Source organism: Cygnus olor, chromosome 3 (assembly GCF_009769625.2).
Source record: "Cygnus olor isolate bCygOlo1 chromosome 3, bCygOlo1.pri.v2, whole genome shotgun sequence".
Taxonomy (NCBI): domain Eukaryota; kingdom Metazoa; phylum Chordata; class Aves; order Anseriformes; family Anatidae; genus Cygnus; species Cygnus olor.
Genome location: NC_049171.1, coordinates 120,661,409 through 120,679,740, shown reverse-complemented (window position 1 = coordinate 120,679,740; position 18,332 = coordinate 120,661,409). Strand labels below are relative to the sequence as shown.

The 18,332-nt window shown below is 38.6% G+C and overlaps 1 protein-coding gene across 4 annotated transcripts in view; it reads left to right on the top strand.

The window, feature by feature from the left end:
- The window catches only part of CFAP61 (cilia and flagella associated protein 61), a 107,554-nt gene that overhangs the window by 316 nt on the left and 88,906 nt on the right, over positions 1–18,332 (top strand). The window contains exons 1-8 of one of the 4 annotated variants that reach the window (XM_040551783.1): positions 47–376; positions 846–996; positions 1,222–1,372; positions 3,431–3,507; positions 4,226–4,293; positions 5,529–5,655; positions 11,540–11,672; positions 13,689–13,842. In XM_040551783.1, the coding sequence (XP_040407717.1) occupies positions 187–376; positions 846–996; positions 1,222–1,372; positions 3,431–3,507; positions 4,226–4,293; positions 5,529–5,655; positions 11,540–11,672; positions 13,689–13,842 (1,051 nt within the window). In that variant the 5' untranslated portion in view covers positions 47–186. Of the gene's footprint in view, positions 1–46; positions 471–845; positions 997–1,221; positions 1,373–1,623; positions 1,954–3,430; positions 3,508–4,225; positions 4,294–5,528; positions 5,656–11,539; positions 11,673–13,688; positions 13,843–18,332 lie in introns of those variants that run through there. The other 3 variants (XM_040551784.1, XM_040551785.1, XM_040551786.1) reach the window with 3 other exon arrangements.

Here is an 18,332-nt window from a genome sequence, read left to right as displayed (position 1 = left end):
GGGCGGCACGCGCCCGCGGGCAGCGCCCCCTGGCGGCGCGGAGATGGCGCTGCTGCGCCCCTCAGCGCCCCTCACGGCCTGTCACGGCCCCTCACCGCCACTCAGGGCGGGCGGCAGCTGCGGTCCTGACTGGAAACGGAGCCGCTCGCGGCAGTGCCGGTGCTGGGGCCTGAGGGACCGGCGGCGATGTCCCTGGTGGCCCGGTGGCAACGCGGGACCCGCCGGCTGTCAGGGCCCGGGTCCGCCGGCGCTGCGAATCACCGAAACGGCACCAAAACGGCAGATTGCGCCTTCTCAGCGCGCTGCTGGGAGCGACGCGGGGAAGCTACTGAGCTGCCTGTCTGTCAGGATCCCCTGACATTTCGGTGCCACCGACGTGAGCTCTGCTTTGGCCAAAGTGCACCGAGCTCTCATGGCGCTGCGGTTAACGCTAGGCCGTTCTCATCCCCAGCCCTGCAGGCTCAAGGCTGGTAAGAGTTTGAGGGGACCAACGGTAGGCACTGCCCGGATAGGCAGCGTGCAAATGCCTCTAAGTGAATAAATGCAAAAGCAATTTGTATCCCCTTAAGAACATTTCCTGTGTAGCATGTAGAAGGCATACAGTAGGCATTATTGTCTGCGTTATTTCTACATGTGCACTGTGAGCACACTGTACATGTGTGTGTGCAGGCAGTAGCCCCGTATACAGAGAGAGTTACACAGGAAATAGGAACAGAAGTCCATCCAGCTGACTGCACTTCTTCATAGCTGTTATAAAAATCCATTTCAAGTAACTGCATTGAACAATGGATTGCAGCAGAAAGGATCTGCTAGAACCAGCAATGTTTTCTTTCTTTTTGTTACAGTTTACAAGATGACTACAATAACATCTTCAAGAGGACCTACAGAAGTGGTTAGTGCCAGAAGGACAGAGTTACGTGATGTTGCTGATATTATCAGCCTCTTCAGCCATTTTACAGAAAATGTTTTTGGAAGGATTGATGTCATGCACCTTTTGTAAGTAACACTGGTTTTGGAGCTTTTATTTGGATATGACTGGCACAGACCTGCCTCTAGGAAGATTAAAGGGAAATACCTGTCTTCATGTTTTTATACCGTTATAACAGCTTTTGTATCTGTTCTCAAAATTTTTAGAATACAACCTGATTATTAAGTGTTAAACTTCCCTATGCTTTTCTTTTGTATAGTTTCTTCAAGTTCTGAATTAAATTGTTTTCACAGAGAAAAATCTAATCTTTCTCTGATACTCTGCAATGAGAAGAATGAGGTTATAGCCCATGCTGCCTTTCTGGACTATCCAAATTGGAATATCACTGATCAGTCTGATTGGGAATCATTCTTACATAAAAACTACCTTAACAACAAATGCACTGTAAGTAAATTGTATGATTTTAGTTGTTTTTTTTTCACTTAAGGCTCAGGTACAAAAATACACATAAGCCTCTAAAATCTCTTTTAGGTAGATCTGAGGTGTTCAGGCCAAAGAAGCTGATTATCTTTCTAAACCCTCAGGTGCTCAGAAGTTCATGAGTGCTTGTGCTTTTGCCACTACTGTAACATAAGGTAACTGTCATCCTGACAGAGGCCATTAGGGAATGCAGGTTCTTTGCTAGACGTGTGCAGAACACGTCTAATGCACTGTGCTAGCACTGAGAGCAGCGCGAGCTATAGCTGCCACCAACATTTTTTGTTCAAATATCTGTCCAGCTCTGGTGCTACCTAACAGAGCATTTACCCAGGAGGTGGAGACTTTGCTGTAACATACTTCTTATTGTAGGGGAACTGAAATCCTAATTTCTCACCTTTTGGAATAAAGTTTTGCTCTTTTACACAACGGAATCCAAATTTAATGGCTTCAGAGAAGAGCAAGGGATGAGGAGCATACCCCTCTTTGGAAGATGCTGAATTACACTGAGTAGAGGACCATGCTGGCATGAGTATCTTGATTCTGGAGTGAGTTTGTTCAGTGCTGGTGTGGATATGGCTGCACTCCATTCTGTGTGGTGCCAGTTTTCATAACAGCTCCTCAGTCAAGTTTGTAAATTACCCTTAGAAATTATGGACTAGAAATAAGTGCTTAGAAGTTTATTCAAATTCTGTCCCTCATTCAATCCATCTAGGCACTGGATAATCCTGTTGTTGTTGAGAAAAGACCAAAAACGTTGACCATAAACACTTAAAAGCTAGGCAGCGTGTGCCAGAATAAGGTATTGGTGATACTGAAATTACATCCCAACAGTTTGTTCATCAGTTTTTTGGTGCCGTTCTGGGTGTTATTAAGCAATGGCTTGCAGAAAAACTGACAAATACACTGATTGTATTAAAAACTGCTGTATGTGCCATTAAGAGAAACAAAATTATTACAGCCAAAGGAAGTATAGGAGAAAAAAGACCAACATGCAATTTTCTTGTAATCTGTTTTCTTTGTCACTTGAGCAGTACTTTGTGTACTGGCATATTGCAGACACAACCACTTCATTCACTGTGCAGCTGCTACTGTTGGGTTATGCTGTGCTGTCAGTTCTGCAAGCTCTTCCTCAGGCAGTCTGCTTGACAGTATCTTGCAGTAAAGCTGCAGCTGACTTCAGTGTCAGGGGCATACAAAGAGAAAAGGAGACAAACAGACAAGTAGCTTTAGCATGTTAGGAATTACTGCTCAGAAGCAGGAGTAAAAGATGCTTCAGAACATTAATGAGGAGCAGAAGAACCCTTGCTTTGCTTAGAATGGAGATTATTTCCTAAAATCTATACAGAAGATTCAGTAGATATTTCATGCTTCTGTACTGGCAAAGCAATTGTACGTGTTCCAGTTGAGATTCTAGGTGAGATTCCTTTGCTGTAAGGTGTTTTCCAGATTAACTGGAGGTAAATAGGAAAGACATCTTTTAGTCAGCCCTTTTTCTGGATGTTTAAATGTGTCTAACAATGCAATCATAAGATCTTGTATTTTTTCCTACATCTTTTAAGGGAAGAACAATTTTGGGAGCATGAGGAATGTGCAAGCTTTTTTTTTTTTTCCCCCCTGAAAACCTGGAAAGAAATAATGTCTTTATTAATCAAATGTTAAATGTTGTTAAGATTTAGTAGTTAGTTGCTGTGGTTAAATTGAAATGTTATTAGTTAACACAAATAAGGAACAGAACAGTGTTACAAATAAAAAAGTGATGTTTATAAAATGTACTCTAACAGTAAGCTGGAATATGAATCAAATTTAAAAACATTACATCGGCACAAATCATAATATAAAAAATGTCCTTTATTCATATAGCTTTATCCACACACACCTTGAAGGCAATGAGTTACTCACATGCAAAGTTACTCACTTTGAGTGTGGATCACAGATATTGGATTCGTGCATTGGATTCGTGCATTTGGGTAGACCATAAATACAATATTTGTGGTGTTTAGATTCTCATTCTTCATGTTCTAGCCTTTGAACACGCTGTTCATGCATCTTTTTGTGGCAAAAGAGGAATATGCAGCTGGATGTTCCCAAGAAATTATTAGGTGAGTTAGTATGCAGCTTTCTGTAGTGAAGCACGTGCACTCTCCTCCCATTGTTTGCTATCAGTATTGCAGTTGTAAGGCAGAATGAATTTTTTTCTTTTCTTAAATTTCCACTCTAAATTTCCATGACTGAGCATGAAGCTTAAAAAGCTGTAGATGTTTCTGGAGTATGGTCCCAGTTCATCTTTTGGTAGTTTACTAACTACAGATTATACAGTAAAGTCACAAGCTATGCAGTACAAACTGCACAATATATCATGTTAGCTCAATACTCAGTGATTGCTTGGGTTATTTGGTATCGCTCAGAACCTACTTATATAAGCAGAATGAATTGCATTTGGTGCTGCTTCTGTGAAATTTAGTTACTTTGTCATGTCAAGCCAGCTCACACAGATGCCAGGTCAGAGATGTGCCAGCAGAGATCTGGCATCTTTAATTTTTTCACTACTGTGGAACTGATATAAAAAGCAGGATGTTTGAAATCTAAGCATTAGGAAATTGAGAGAGAAATAGGGTAGAAGAAACAGTAAAAGATGCCCTGATTAATTCCATATCATATTATTTATGATAAATAAAATGCTTTAATTTTTGAGCCATATGGGCTCATGAAGTAAGATTGGAGACACTGGAGAAAAAAAGTCATGCATTAAAAGAGTAGCTGCTGTTTCTGATTTGGTGTAGTGATGAAAGACTGAATACAGTTATGTTATTTGTCCAGGAGGGTTTTTATTGCAATACCAGAACTGCAGTTTATACTTCTCTTCATACCAGCTGATGAGAATTTAGGTAAGAATTTAAAACTTTTTTATTCTTAACAAGAACTAGTTATCACTATTATACTGTGTTGGTGAAGTGTGGTGTTGTGTTTTTTTGTTTGTTTGTTTTGTTTTTTAAATATATTGAGAACAGTTACCATTTTCTAAACATAGAGAAACCACAGTCTTAAAGTATCCTCTAATGGACATCCCTTGTAAAAGCAGTTTACGTAGCTGCATGTTCCATTCAGCAGTCTATCCATTTCCCACGGCCTTAACATTTGCCAGAAATGGATAGGGCTTCAAACAGAGGCACAGCTGTCTCAGAAATAAATTCCCACAAGTTTTGTGAAAACTTCCAGCTGAATGGGGTCAAGAGATTGAAATGAGTGCTTGTTGTCTGACAGGCAATGACTAACACACCAGTCAGCCAGGCATCATACCTATACATCAAAAACAGTCACATCAGGTACTTTCTCTCACTTGGCCAAGTGAGTACAAGAGGACTCTTTCTGGTAAGGCACAGAAGGAGTGCTGGAGACGTGGAAGGAAGCTAGAATTGTTTCTTTTAGAGCAAAAGATGGGAGGATGCACATCTTACCATCTGACTTTGAATTTCAGTCCTGAATTCAGACTGCTAAGCTAAACAGCTACTTAATGACTGATATGTTTGCCTGTAGCTTTCCTTAAAGTGAACTGGAATTTTTTCTGATATGCCAGTTTCTCGGTATCTTAGTGCCAGGTCACGTTAAACAATTCCTTAGTAATGTATCAAGTACAGAAACCAGTACCTATATAATGGCTTTTGTGAAAACTACCCTAACTACAAATCTCAGCTTTTCTTCAGTGTACCAAGTCCTGACAAAGAGATTCTCCAGTGCTTTACAGTGTTGTTTTTAAGACTAGCATTTCTATAGGGATTTGATTCTGGCAATTTCTGATTGCTTTGAAGCTTATTCAGGTTTGGGATGCTGCAGGCTGAGGGAACTCTCACCTACTGCTGCTACAAGATACTGAAGAAATAGACATTGGTTATGTAGAGGAACTAGAAGAATGGTCAGAATAATCCTTAAATTAATCCGGTAACAATCCTTTAACATGCATATGCTGCTGTTGCTACTGCTTCATTGCTTAACTTAAGAGAGCATTATGCCATCTGGGCTTTAAATTCAAAAGTCCATTTTCCTCAAATAGTTTTGCTGATAATTTTAAAGTTCAAATAATGATGTTTCTCTGCAGCTCCTAACAGATTTTTATTGTTCACAGAGCCAGGCTTGGAAAGTGTCTTTGAAAAGATGATAACTGCTCCAGGTTCAGCAGTGGATACAAACTTTACTTTGCTTGTGAGCCCCAGACATTGGTATCACCCGCAGCTGCATGTTCGCAAAGCAAGGTAATGCACTTTTCTTGCTTCTACATTTATGAGAAGGTCTGTCTGGGGCAATTTAAAGAATTCCCATTTTGATTTACAGCATCAGTATGTTAATTCAGTGACCATGATTTTTCTTGATAACCTAATTAAGTAGTTGTTTTATGATTATGCTGTTTTTATTCTGCTTCATCGCAAGATCAATTGTATTTTTTGTAAATCTGGTTTTCTATCTAGAAATAATAGAAATAATACATTTTTTGGTCAGCAATGTTTATTCTGTGAATGTTGGCTTTATTGTCTTGTTGTGTATTTTAGTGAGTGCATATAGTTTTGAGGAGCATATTGCAATTAATTTTTTTGTATTTTTTAATTGTATCATACTTCGACCAGATGAGCAAAAACTGAAGAGGAGGGTTTATCATCTAGAGCAATTAATTAAAAGTAGAGACTCCCTAATTCCACTAGTCTGTCAGACATGGAAAGTAATTCTCCTTCTGCTCTTGTACAGTTTTTTCTGCATAAGCACTTCATATATTCCCTGTCATTGTGCATCAGGGGAGCAGGCCAGCAGGCCTCCTCAACATTGCCAAGATATCTTAAGAAAATAATGGGGTAACACTTTTTTTTTTTTTTTTAATTTACTACATAGTGTCATGTATTTCAATGTGTGCAGTTTGGAGCAAAGACTTTTTTTTTTTTTCTTGTATGATATGCTTACACAATGTGCCTTTCACACAGCTTTGCAGTTATTTTGGGACTCATCATAAATGTCATTAAAAAGTTGAGAAAGAAAAAAATTAATATTGAGTCTCTCTGCCAATCTGTTGGTAGTGTACACCAGGCAGAGATGCAGGTTTCTCTAGCTGAATGCCTACTGATGTCTACCTATACATAGACCATTACAGCTGTGTTTTTTTCTGTCATTTGAATTCTGCTGCTTATGCCAAATTGCAGTTTTCTGCACTGAGTACACTAAGCGAGAAATGCAGTTTCTGCCCCAGACAGGCTTTATGTTTTTCTGTATAGGTTGCTGTATCATATATGCTATCAGTGCTGTGTAGATGCTTCTCTGTACTGTGGTCAAAATATAACTAGTATATATCACATTTTGGTTCACTTATTTTCCTCTGCGTGCTGCAAAAAGCACATGTAGGGTAATGTTTCATGAGGTAATAATTTTGATTCTGATTCTTTCTGGTGTTGTTTTTCTTTGTTCTAAATGGAAGTGCTGCATTGTCCTTATGTAGCAGTATTATGATTTAAGAGATTTTTCCAGTCCTTGTAACAGAAATTGAAGTTTAGGGACAAGCGCATCTCTGGGAGGCTTCATCATACAATATTGATGTGTGACCAGTGCTAATGGAAGGTAATGCCACATTAGGAACCTCTGTCTGCCTGGTAAATCCATACCAATCTGTTCATGAAATAGTTCATGCTAACTTCTTGCACTGGGTGCTGACGGAAACCTCTGTCTCATAGAGAGATGTTTTATATATACTTGATTTTGCCAAAAAGGCCTGAAACAAATCTGCAGACTGTGCTATTTATCCTAGAGTTTTATTCAATGCTTACAATATCCCATGGCTGGGCTTCGGAGCATTGTGAGATAAAGGGCTGAGACCTGATGTTGGCCACTTAAAACCATTCTGCTGTTGGGCTGGATATTTCATTATGTTACAAAATCATTTGCGTACCAACTTGATCTACACTTTTAAAAAAGTAAGGTCTTTTTAAAGGCTTTTAAAAAGTATTTCCTTTGAGTAGTCTACCATCTATCAATATATGAACAAACCCTTAATACTAAAAAGTTATCAGTAGGTAAATTAATTTCTGAGGATTTAAAGTTTTTCTGTACCCTTTGATTCTGACTGCTATAGTTTTTCATTTAATTTGAATCACATTCTTTATTTTGATGGCCATCAGATATTGGCAATAGGGAATATTTTTGACATGACTGGAAGTGTCAAGCAGGCTGTAGCAATATAACACATAAGAGATACCATCTTGCCTGGGACTTCTGTAGTTTTTATGAATACTATACATGATTTGCTTTTATAAAAATAAATAAATAAATAAATAAAACTAGAAAACTAGAAAACTAACCAAGAAACTGCTTATTTCTTTTGAATTACACAGTCTCTGTTGATATGGTATTCATACTTAAATAAAGATATATAGATAATACAGATTCTCTGAGTAAGAATTATATTTCCAGGAGATGCTTTGCCTTTCCTTTTCCTCTGTATTCACTTTTATACTTCACTGGCATCCATAGTAACGTTCAAAGGAGCCCTTTAGAGATTTATCTATGGAAGTTGCTCACAGCCACCTGCCTAGCAACATGTTCTGGGTCAATGATAGGAGATTAGGGTAATCTCTTTTCCCTCTACCCTTACTTATGGCAAGGGGAAGCTGTAAACTGATACTTTGCTTAACCATTAATTTTGAAGTTGTTCTCTATCTGACCTTTATAATGTGAAATAAATCTGTAGTGTGCCTGAACCCAGTCCACTAAGCCTTTATGTTCTAGTTTCTAGCTGATACATCATCTTTAGATCCTCTTCCTTGTTTTTGTACAATGTATGTAAGACATCACAAATGTGCAGCTCTGTGGAATTCCTTTATTGTGCTTGTTCTCTGTCTAGGAATCTTGTAGTGTTTTTATATATATTTTTTTAATGATATATTTTTGTTTTGTTTTGCTTGTTTGTTTAAAAAAAGTCTAAGGTACTGGTTGGGGGGTTGCAGAAACTAAAAATAGTTCTGTTCCTACAGTTTCTAGTTTGCTGGGAGATGACTGGGCTTATGCATAGCCTGCTGAGTGTCATGAGCTCAGTGTACATATGGCAGTCTCTGCATAACACGAGTCTGCAGAATTGCCACCTGCATCTTGAGAGGTGGCCTTGTGGTGTTGTGCTTTGAAGAGCAGAATGCTGTGAGGGACTTGGAGCAGCCTGCATGGCAAGGCGTTGCATTGGCAAAGCATTCAGTTTGGAGATGGGGTCTGTGTTGTTATCTATCCCAGTGAAACAACAGATTTCAATTAAGACTTCAGCCTCAATCCTCTACCCGTAAATCAGTTTGGTTTCTTTGAGGTTTTATAACATGTTAATGAAGTTATATTATATATATATAATATATAAAATATAAATTATTAAATATAATTATTAAAATTATTAAATATATAAATTATTAAATATATTATAATTACTATGTGAAAGTAGTGAAGTTCTGATAATAGAAAACCTTTCTGCTGTTTTGCCCTTGAGATACTACTGCCTGGAAAGAATGGGAAGACTACCATTTTAGTTTGAAATACAAAGAATGTGAATTTATAATATATTTTTACAAGGTTTGATTGTTTTTGGAGCTTCATTTCACTTGCAGCATTTGAAATGATTCTACAGACAAGTGATTTATAGTGTCTTAACAGTGAAAAAGAATGAAAAAGCGTGGCTTGGAAGTTTGTCACCCCAGCAGCTGTCTTCAGTTTTGAGGGAATAGTCACAATATTCTCTCTTAGTTTCTCATGCTGGCTTTCTTAACTTAAAACTCTATGAAAGAATCTGGTGACTGCCCTCCAGAAGAAAAATTAAATTATCTAAAACTCCTGGCAGATGGAATAGTACAGCAACTCAGGACATCCTAAAGGTCACAAGTTAAGCATTTATTCACCCCGCTCAAAAGGCTGTTAATAAGGCATGTGTAACAGATACCCACTGGTGGCTGGAACAGCTCCCGTACTGTCCATCTTGCCTGAACAACCTGCTTGGCTGACCTGAATAAAAAGAGGTCAGCGCAACTGGACCGGGGATGGAGGGGTGTGTAGGGCCTTATCTCGGGGCTGTTCTGGGCAATGGGACCAACGAGGGCAAGCGGAGAGCTCTCAGACAGATGGCCTGAGAATAAGAAATAATGTCAAAATAAAGGGGGTCGCCGGTCCCTGGCAGAAAGGTGGTCTTACTCAGAAGGTCACATCCTTCTGGTGTGTAGGAGCGGCAAAAGCCATCAGAGTACCGCTTGAATTGTCCTTCAGTCTCGTGTCAGAGTCCATCAGTACTTAGGTGATCAGACCGTGATTGATAAATTAGAATCTCTGGCCCAGCTGTGTTAACTTTAAGGCTTCTGTGAAATCCAGAAACATGCAAAGAGTGAAAATTAGAGTAGCTTTATTTGTTTTTACTGCACTTGCTGCCTGTACAGAGCTAAGATTTCTAAGCTATGGGTACAGGTACTTGGGTACAAGCGTGTACAAACTTGAGTGGCTGCAGCCTAAAGCAAAACGCAAGTTTTCCTAAAGCTGAGGGAATTGTTAATAAGCATTCCTGATAACGAACTTCAGAAACATGTTTCTACAGCGTGTATCGTTTTTAGAGGAAAGAACTAATTTACAGTATTTTTCTACTGACACTGCGGGGGGGTTGGGCAAAGGATGCCCCGGCCTGAAGACGGAGTGGGGCAGTGGAGAAGGGAAGGGAAGGGAAGGCAAGAGAGAAGGGCCCGGCCCTGCAGCCCTCCGGGAGGCCGCCAGGGGGCGGGCGAGCCCCGCGGCGCTGCGGGCCGTCGGGGGGCGGCTGCGGGCTGCCCGCCGGGGCCGTGCCGGGCTCTCCTCCCGCTCCGCGTGGTGTGCCGAGCGCTGCCTCCCGCAGGGGGTCATCTTCCTCCTCACACACGGCTGCGCTAGCTGAGGTGGTCGAAAGCATGCTAGGAGGAAGGGATTTCTTAACCGTGCCGTGAAAGCGGCCCCTCCTCACCGCCCACCGCAGTCCGACTTTTCTGAGCCACTTCAGAGTCACAGAGTTGTCGCTCAGACCACTTACGTTCTGGCATTGTTTACAGAAATAAAGCAGCGATTTCACCCTGTCACGGGAAGGTGTTCTGTGTTGGAGCTGCTTGGCCCAGGCTTACATGCCACGGGTGCAGCACATACCTCTGTTGAATTCCTTCATGGCCAATTTCTACATGTTGGTAAAAGCAGTGAGGTTTTGGTGAGACTTGCATTGATCCTGCTAAAGAATTAACTTTTTTTTAGGTTGATTGATGGGAAGGAGTCTGTTATCTATTTAAATAAAAATCCATGCAATCTGGGGCCTATATGATTCTAACACTGAAACTTGGACAGCTTAGGAGTCAGCTCTGGCCACTTTACACCAGCAGCACGGAGACCAGACCGGAGCAGCAGAGGCAGAGCTGCGCTCCCACCTATGCAGAAGGCTTTTCATGAGGCAGAGGGATACAGTAATTGCACTTTGGCCTTTGTATCTTTTTCAGTGGTGGAGCATTAACTCGACCTTACAAAGGCATAATGGTTCAACTTCTGCCAGTTGACTCCCACACTGCTGTGTGTAATAACAGTAATCTAGCCAATACTCAGCACTGTTTCTCCCATACAAGAAGGCACTATTTTGTTTTTTTTTTTTTCTTTTTCTTTTTTTTTTTAATTTTTCTTAAAAAACACAACTGATTTCCTAAATTGCACTGGCGTAGCTCTTTTTGAGATCTCTGCCAACTCTAACCAACTGAGATTGGGCTCACTGAGTGTAATTATTTTAAATGAGGCCAAAAGCCCAGATCCACCTGGCCTAAGATGCCTTAGGCGAGAGAATTTTGAACAGAGCTACCCTCATATTTTTTGCTGTGAGGGCAAGATAACCATCTCCATGGCGAAATCCAGCTCTAAGGTGGGTTGCGTTGGCTTTTAAAAGTGCTTTCGTCTCTCCTCTGGTGCTGAGGCTACCAACTTAGTGTGTGTTAGGAGATGTCCTATGTGAAATTATTTCTTCACTGGTAGGGGCTTTGGATCAGTTATTTTTAATATCTGTCAGTATGCTAACAGAGGGGAACAGAGGTATTGGGACCTGTTAACAGCAGAGTTTTAGGACATTACATAATCTCTTTTTCATAGGTTGGAAGATTACAATGATCTCATGCCAATCTGGACGCGTCAGAATGAGACTCTGAAAGAAACCTATAGTGAATATTTCCTTGCTGATATAATAGAACATCAAGATGAAGAAAATCAAGCTGTTGTTTGTGAGGTCAGTCTGTCATATGCTCCTGTTCGATCTAATCATCATGTTACTGATGTAAATGTAAGTAGCTCATGCTGCAGCTCAGTGAATAAAAAGAACATGCTCACTTTTGGAAGGTAGAATTCATGATCTGCACACACACAATGCCCTCTGCCACTTTCTTTGTGTATCTCAGTTCTTTAGGAGTGGTATCTCCTGTTAAGTAAATGAAGCAGCAATTCCTGGTAATTGTGTGGATTCTTTCCAAGGAATTGGAACAGGCCACTCTGAAAAAAAGGTTGCTGTTTTAGACATTTTACATTATAGATGACCAATTTTCATTCCTTGTGAAAATTAATATTGCATGTAAAAACTAGTAGCCCGTAATCATTTCTCAGTTAAAAATGATGTATATTTTTTCCATCTCCTGGCTGGGGCAGTCAGATTTTTGCTGAATTGAAGACAGAAACTCAGGAATTAATTTAAATAAGAAAGAGGTACTAATAGCTATCCGTCTGAAAATTCCTCTTAATATTTTCATGCGTTAGTAACTGTGCATGGTATTGTAAGCTGATAGGCAACATAACCTACTTAATTCCAGAAGTCTGCTTTCTATACCAAATGATTTTATAAAACCTTAACATGTAATCATGCCATTGGAAGCCAAATAGGAAACAATAAGCCATTAGTGTAATAGCACATTACAAATGGCTATCTTTATAAATAATACATTTCAATTGTACGTTCATAGCTCGATATGATACCAGCAAAAAGTGTTTCAGGCCCTCATATTTTATACTTGCCTCTGCTGCTGTGAAAGACACCTTCATGCGAACCAAGATAGATGCCAATTTTCCCTGCAGAGAATGAAGCTGGCAACCTCTTTTTGCACATATGGTAGATGGATTGGTTAATCAGCCTCTGCTGAGCCTTGGGCCTAAAATTACACAGCAGCCAGACAACTGCAGTGACCCAGCTTTTGTTCAGTTACGCAAACAAACAATCACTTGTTGTTTGGGGAAAAAAATTAAACTTGATTTTTTTTATTTTATTGGAGTGCTGATGGCAGAATAAAACAGCCATACAAATCCATCCTGTGAGTTTTCATAATGTTTTTAAAGAAGGCTTTCATTATGTGTATTAAGGAAAAAAAATTTGATTGTTTGCTTTATGGAAAGTTGAATATAGGACTAACATTTGAAGAGTTTCCTACTTCTAGACTGGTCTCAGCTTGAAGCCAAACCCCTCCAACATACTGCTTCTGATTTTCCAGAGTCTATTTCTGTCTCAACTCTGCAACTTTCTGGAAACTTTCAGTAATAATCAAACATAAAGTGACATGCCATTTCAGTGTTGCAGGGATCTTGTCATTCCCAGGGCATTTTTTTTTTTTTTTTAAGGCTGGTTCTTAGATATTTTTAGAACCTGAAAATACTCAATGCTTATAATTACTTTTCATAATACAAACCATATAATGTTTTAGAACTCTTTATATACTGTACAATTGTTTTCTTTTATTATTTTCCTAGGAAAACAAAATATGCTTTTCAGTTTGAGAACAATTTATTTACAAAATAGCATCAAATAATTAGTCAACCATTATGGTTAGCTAAATCCAGATTCTAGGTTAGCTGCACTTAAGGAAAAATTATGACCTTTTTGGAGGTCTCTAGTTGAAGGGTGTTTTATTGAAACAGTAGATCATAATTTGGTCCGTATAAATAATTCTAATCCCCCTGCAAATCATAACTATAATAATAATAATAATAATAATAACAACAACAACAACAAAACAACAACAATAACAATAACAACAACAATAACAATAACATCTAATGTAGAGGGTGTAATACACTTAATTGAAAAAAAATCTTTAACTTTTCTTTATACTTTTCTTTTACACACAGCTACAGCTAGTATGCTGAAATTCTTGTTTTGCCCTTTTTTTCCCCCTTTCCTCCTCACAACCCGTTTTTTTTTTGGCTTCATCTAAAATTATCTGCTCAACTTTTGCGTGTGTGTGACATTGTTTTTATATTGCAGGCTGGAGACACTGCAGTGGGATTCATGAGCTTATGCTCTCAAGTAGATGTTTCCTTGTTTCATGCATGTTTTGACTTAGGGCCTTTCCATGGACTCTGTAAACCACATCCTGAAGATGTTCTCAAAGTGTCACAGGAGCCAAGCATTCCAGAAGGTACCTATATTCTAAAATTATAGGCAGATTCAAGGTGCATTTATTTCTAGCTTCTGAACAGGTTTTGAAAAAAAATGGAAGAGGACATAGGCTTATATTAGTAAGAAAAAAAGAATGTGTCTGCACTTTGGAGATGGTTGCCTGGTGTTTTTTAATTCAGGGGAGCTGGTCTGTACAGTGTGTCACACTGAATACTCTCATCAAAACAGAGGTGTGAGATATAAGTAGGTTTCAAGTTTTGGAAAGCCACAGAATAGCATCTACTTCCCATCAGTTGACTACAGTTGTGCTGTTAAATTAAGACTTAATTTTTAAACTTGATTCTAATGTCTGTCAGCAGCTAAGCAGCTGGTTATCAGTGGCTGTCACATTGTCTTGTGATTTGTGCCCTCTTATTTCCTTGAGGCTCATTTTCTGCTCTGTCTGCTTACTGTTTGCAGTCTTTTAGGTTACGAGGTTTTGGAAGATCAGGAACTGTTTTCATTCTATTTTTGTGTTGGACACAATATGACAAACCACCTACAAGCCATCTTACTGCAACTAACAAATAGCAGTAACATGAATATGTTGCCTATTTATAGACCACTAATAATTTACAGTTGTCATCATTATTTTTCAGTGTTGAAGGTCTTTTTGTCCAGAAGGGCAGCATTTTGCTGTCTGCTAATTATTAGTAATAGAATTAAAGAAACACCACTAGGTTGTTACGTATCTGCTTGTTTGAACACAAAGCACCAGGCAAAAAAGCAACTGGGCAGCTTCAGAGCAGTCACCAGCTGGTATCTCATAGCTGGAAGCCATGGAACAGTAAAGGGAAAGAAAAAAAATGCCTTCCAGCCACACTTGTGGACTTCCCCTCCCCTGCCAAGAAGAATATAGTAAGAGATGAAGGAACCCAGCTGCCTTGTCCTGTATCAGTCCACGCTCCTGGAACTTCAGGAGTACTATTTCAAAATAGGTGACAGACATATGTAGAAATGTAGGTAGGACTGAAGGAGGAAGAAAGATAATTTATGATAGTCTCTTCTAAAAACTAGACCTCTCTTTCCTTTCCTGCTGTTCTGGGCCAGCCTTCCTTGCACTGTTTGGTCAGGAACAAAGTTTGGGAAGAACTTTCCCACCCTGCAAAGTCATGCAAATTTCTCTTGGGATTAGTTCTTCGATAAGCTATATGAAAATGTGCAGAAAAGTATGAAATATACTTCATTTTAAAACTGCAAATATTATCTCAGTATTTTAAATTCTCGTTACCTATGAGTAGTATTGACTTCACTTTGACTTCTGTCCTACTGCTATATCAGCAGGAAGTCTAGACATATATGTTGCCTACTCCCTTCAATCAGCAAATTTGCTGATGATACAAAACTGGAAGGAGGAGCCGGTATGGCAGAGGGCTCTGTTGCTGCCCAGAGGGGCCTGGATAGGCTGGAATAATGAGCTATTGGATTTTCTAATTGTTAAAAAAAAAAAAAAAGCATGTAAAATCAGCATAAATGATTCTTTTCAGGTTCCTATAACACTTACCAGCTTAGCATCTGAGTGCTTTTGAGAAGCATATTAAGCACCTTGGTTAGCAATCTCGGACATGATTCCCTCTCTTTTCCCTCTCCATTTAAAAACTGTATTACTTTTGGTGGTTGTTGGTTGTTTGCAATGCTGTATTTACTTTTTAAGTACAATTAAAAAAAAAAAAAAGGAGTAGTATCCCTCTATTTGGAATGGCAAATAAGTTTTGTGTCATGGATCCTGTGAAATACCTGCCTTCAGCACCGAGCCAATTCCCAACATCTGTCTCCAGAAGAGAAAGGCATCAGGAGCTGCTACAACCCTACTGTCTCCTCCATCTACCTGCTGAGTGGGCAGCCTGTGGGTGTGCTTGCAGCTGCAATTCTGTTAGAGCTACAGCCACAAATTTCAAGCTTGTTGTGTTCAAGAGCAGCCTTGGGGAAAGAGAATTATTGGTAGGCTTTTTCAGATATCTTGAACACAAATCATTGAGGGTCTCAAAGACAGACACCTGAGAAGGAACTTGATTATCATCAGTGAATTGCCTGTCTCCGATACTATTCTTAACGAGTGAGCCACTAGAAATTTAATAGTAAAATTAGAGGTAGCCCATGGCTATATATTGCTCAGGAATATTAATTCTATTATCATGGAATAATAATAAAAACTATTGTGGTAACTCTGTACATTTTAGAACATAAACAATTATAACATTTTAAAATAGTTTTGCTTGTCCTGAAGCATTGTAAACTGTTGTTTATGCCTGCCCAGTATAGCCAAAAAGAAAGTGATGAAACTAAAGGCTGTGGTAGTTGAATTTTAAAGAAAGAAAACAGAAAGAAAAGATAGAAAGAAAACAAACAAACAAATATATACTGTTATTTCTATAACCTCTAATATCAATTCAATAAAGTGTTAGCTTGTCACAAGTTACAAAACTTTTGTATGGTTTATTGAAAATATATGCTTTATGGTGGATATTTGATAAATGTCTTTTATAAACTATAAACAAATTGTTTATGTAAACAAAAAGTCTGTATTTTTCAAATGGTTGGAAAAAAAAAAGCTCTGATTCAGGTTTTATTATTGCATGAGACATGACTCAAAATTCATCTCAGCAGTCATTCATGAAAACATCCAGGAAAAGCAGTGGTGTTTCCTTTATTTATTTATTTATTATTAAGAAAGGAAAAGAAAAGAGCCCATCATTTTAGTAAAGAATTTTACAGAAAAAAAAAACGCCCCCCTCTCCACCCACTGGCCACCACTGCCAAAACAAAAACAAAAAAAAGCATAAGCATAGTTCCCCTTCTATCTGAATTTTTCATTTTATTAAAAATTTAGTATGAAAAGGGAATTATATCTTGGTTTTTTTTTGGTAAATGGAGACCCAAATAATAGTTCCAACCTGGTAGTCCATCGATAAGCCTTTCCAATATAAGGGCCTACCTATGTCCTTGTAATTTACTATAGTGTCATTGACACATAGTTTAAACTTGATTATATAGCATAACATGCGCATGACTATATAAATGCTGTTATAATGATGGCACCATTTCTGCGGTCTATTGTATTGGAAATGTGATGCCAAATTGTCTTTTGTCTAGGGAAGTTTTGCTGCCTTTGCATCTTATGTCAATAGAAGATGTCGACTTTCTTTTATTGAATTCAAAGGCTGAGAATTTAAAATGCGAGCCACATTCCTTTATAGAGTATTCACATGTTCCCATATGAAAACAAAACAAAACAAACTAAAAACCAACAAGGATATTTTTTTCAAGCTCTTTAGCTTGAAAATAGAGACCACAGGTTGATAGTATTTTTTCCTTTCAAAATGTAGTACTGAATAATAATGAAAGAGTGTACAAAAATCTGTGTTTAACACAATATTGATATGCCACTTACATTTCAGGGTAATTACAGTAATTTGGTTGTTACTCTATATGGTGTCACGAATTAGTGGCCAGAAAACATTATGATGCAGTGGGAATGATTCAAGGGCTTTTCATCAGGCTTCATGTTGAACTGGCTTCTTGATCCTGCCGACTGTTACCTCTGCTAACAACCTAGCAATCCCAGAATTATTTTAATTTTCTTTTTGTTCATGTTCCTTACTTCATTGAGCGCAACAATATTTACATTCTTTGCAGTCACTTGTGTACAGCATATATATAAACAGTGATGCAGCTATATTTGACAGTAGTGAATGGTGGAGCCATTAAGGGATTTCATTTTAGTGTGAAGTCAGAAACCACATATCAATATTTACATGACAACAAGAGGCTTGTATTAATTAACTTTTGACACCTGCAAGGCTGTTCATAATGAGAAATGTATCTGGGTTAATCAAAACGACATTTGATCATTTCTGTGAAGTCTCACATCTGTGATACCCCTGGAGAAACCATGATTTCTAACCCCTGTGTTTCTTCTTGCCCTGCAAATTGCATCTGCATTCTTTTCTACTAACAGTGAAACAGATTTTCAGATAACAGATTTTTTAAAAAGACTTTGGGCTAAACTATTTTAAACCTTTGAGCTTTTTTTTTTTTCTTAAGGAGAAAAAAGCTCATTACTCTATGAAGGAAAATGCTCATGTCAATGCATGTAGCTTAGATGGATTTACCAAATTCAGACAGAGGAGTGAAGAATCCTTTTGTGCTGTGATTTTTGAATTTTTTTATCCTTCTCCTGGAGCTCAGAAACTATGATTTTCCTGTGTAATTGGAGCTTTCACATGCAGGGATGTACTGGCCTGATCTGTTTTCTACAGCCATGATACCTATACCTCAAGAGTTTATTGGTTAAAAGTTATTTTCAGGCTTCATTTTTTAATATAAATGCAGTAAACTGGGATTGTATCTGTAAGATTAGGGAGGGGATGATTTAAGGAATGGCAGAACTATTGAAGAGAGACACTCAAGGGCAGCTGACATTTAGCTTTAGTAATTTTAAGTGGTTATTTGGTGTCATATGTAGGCTTT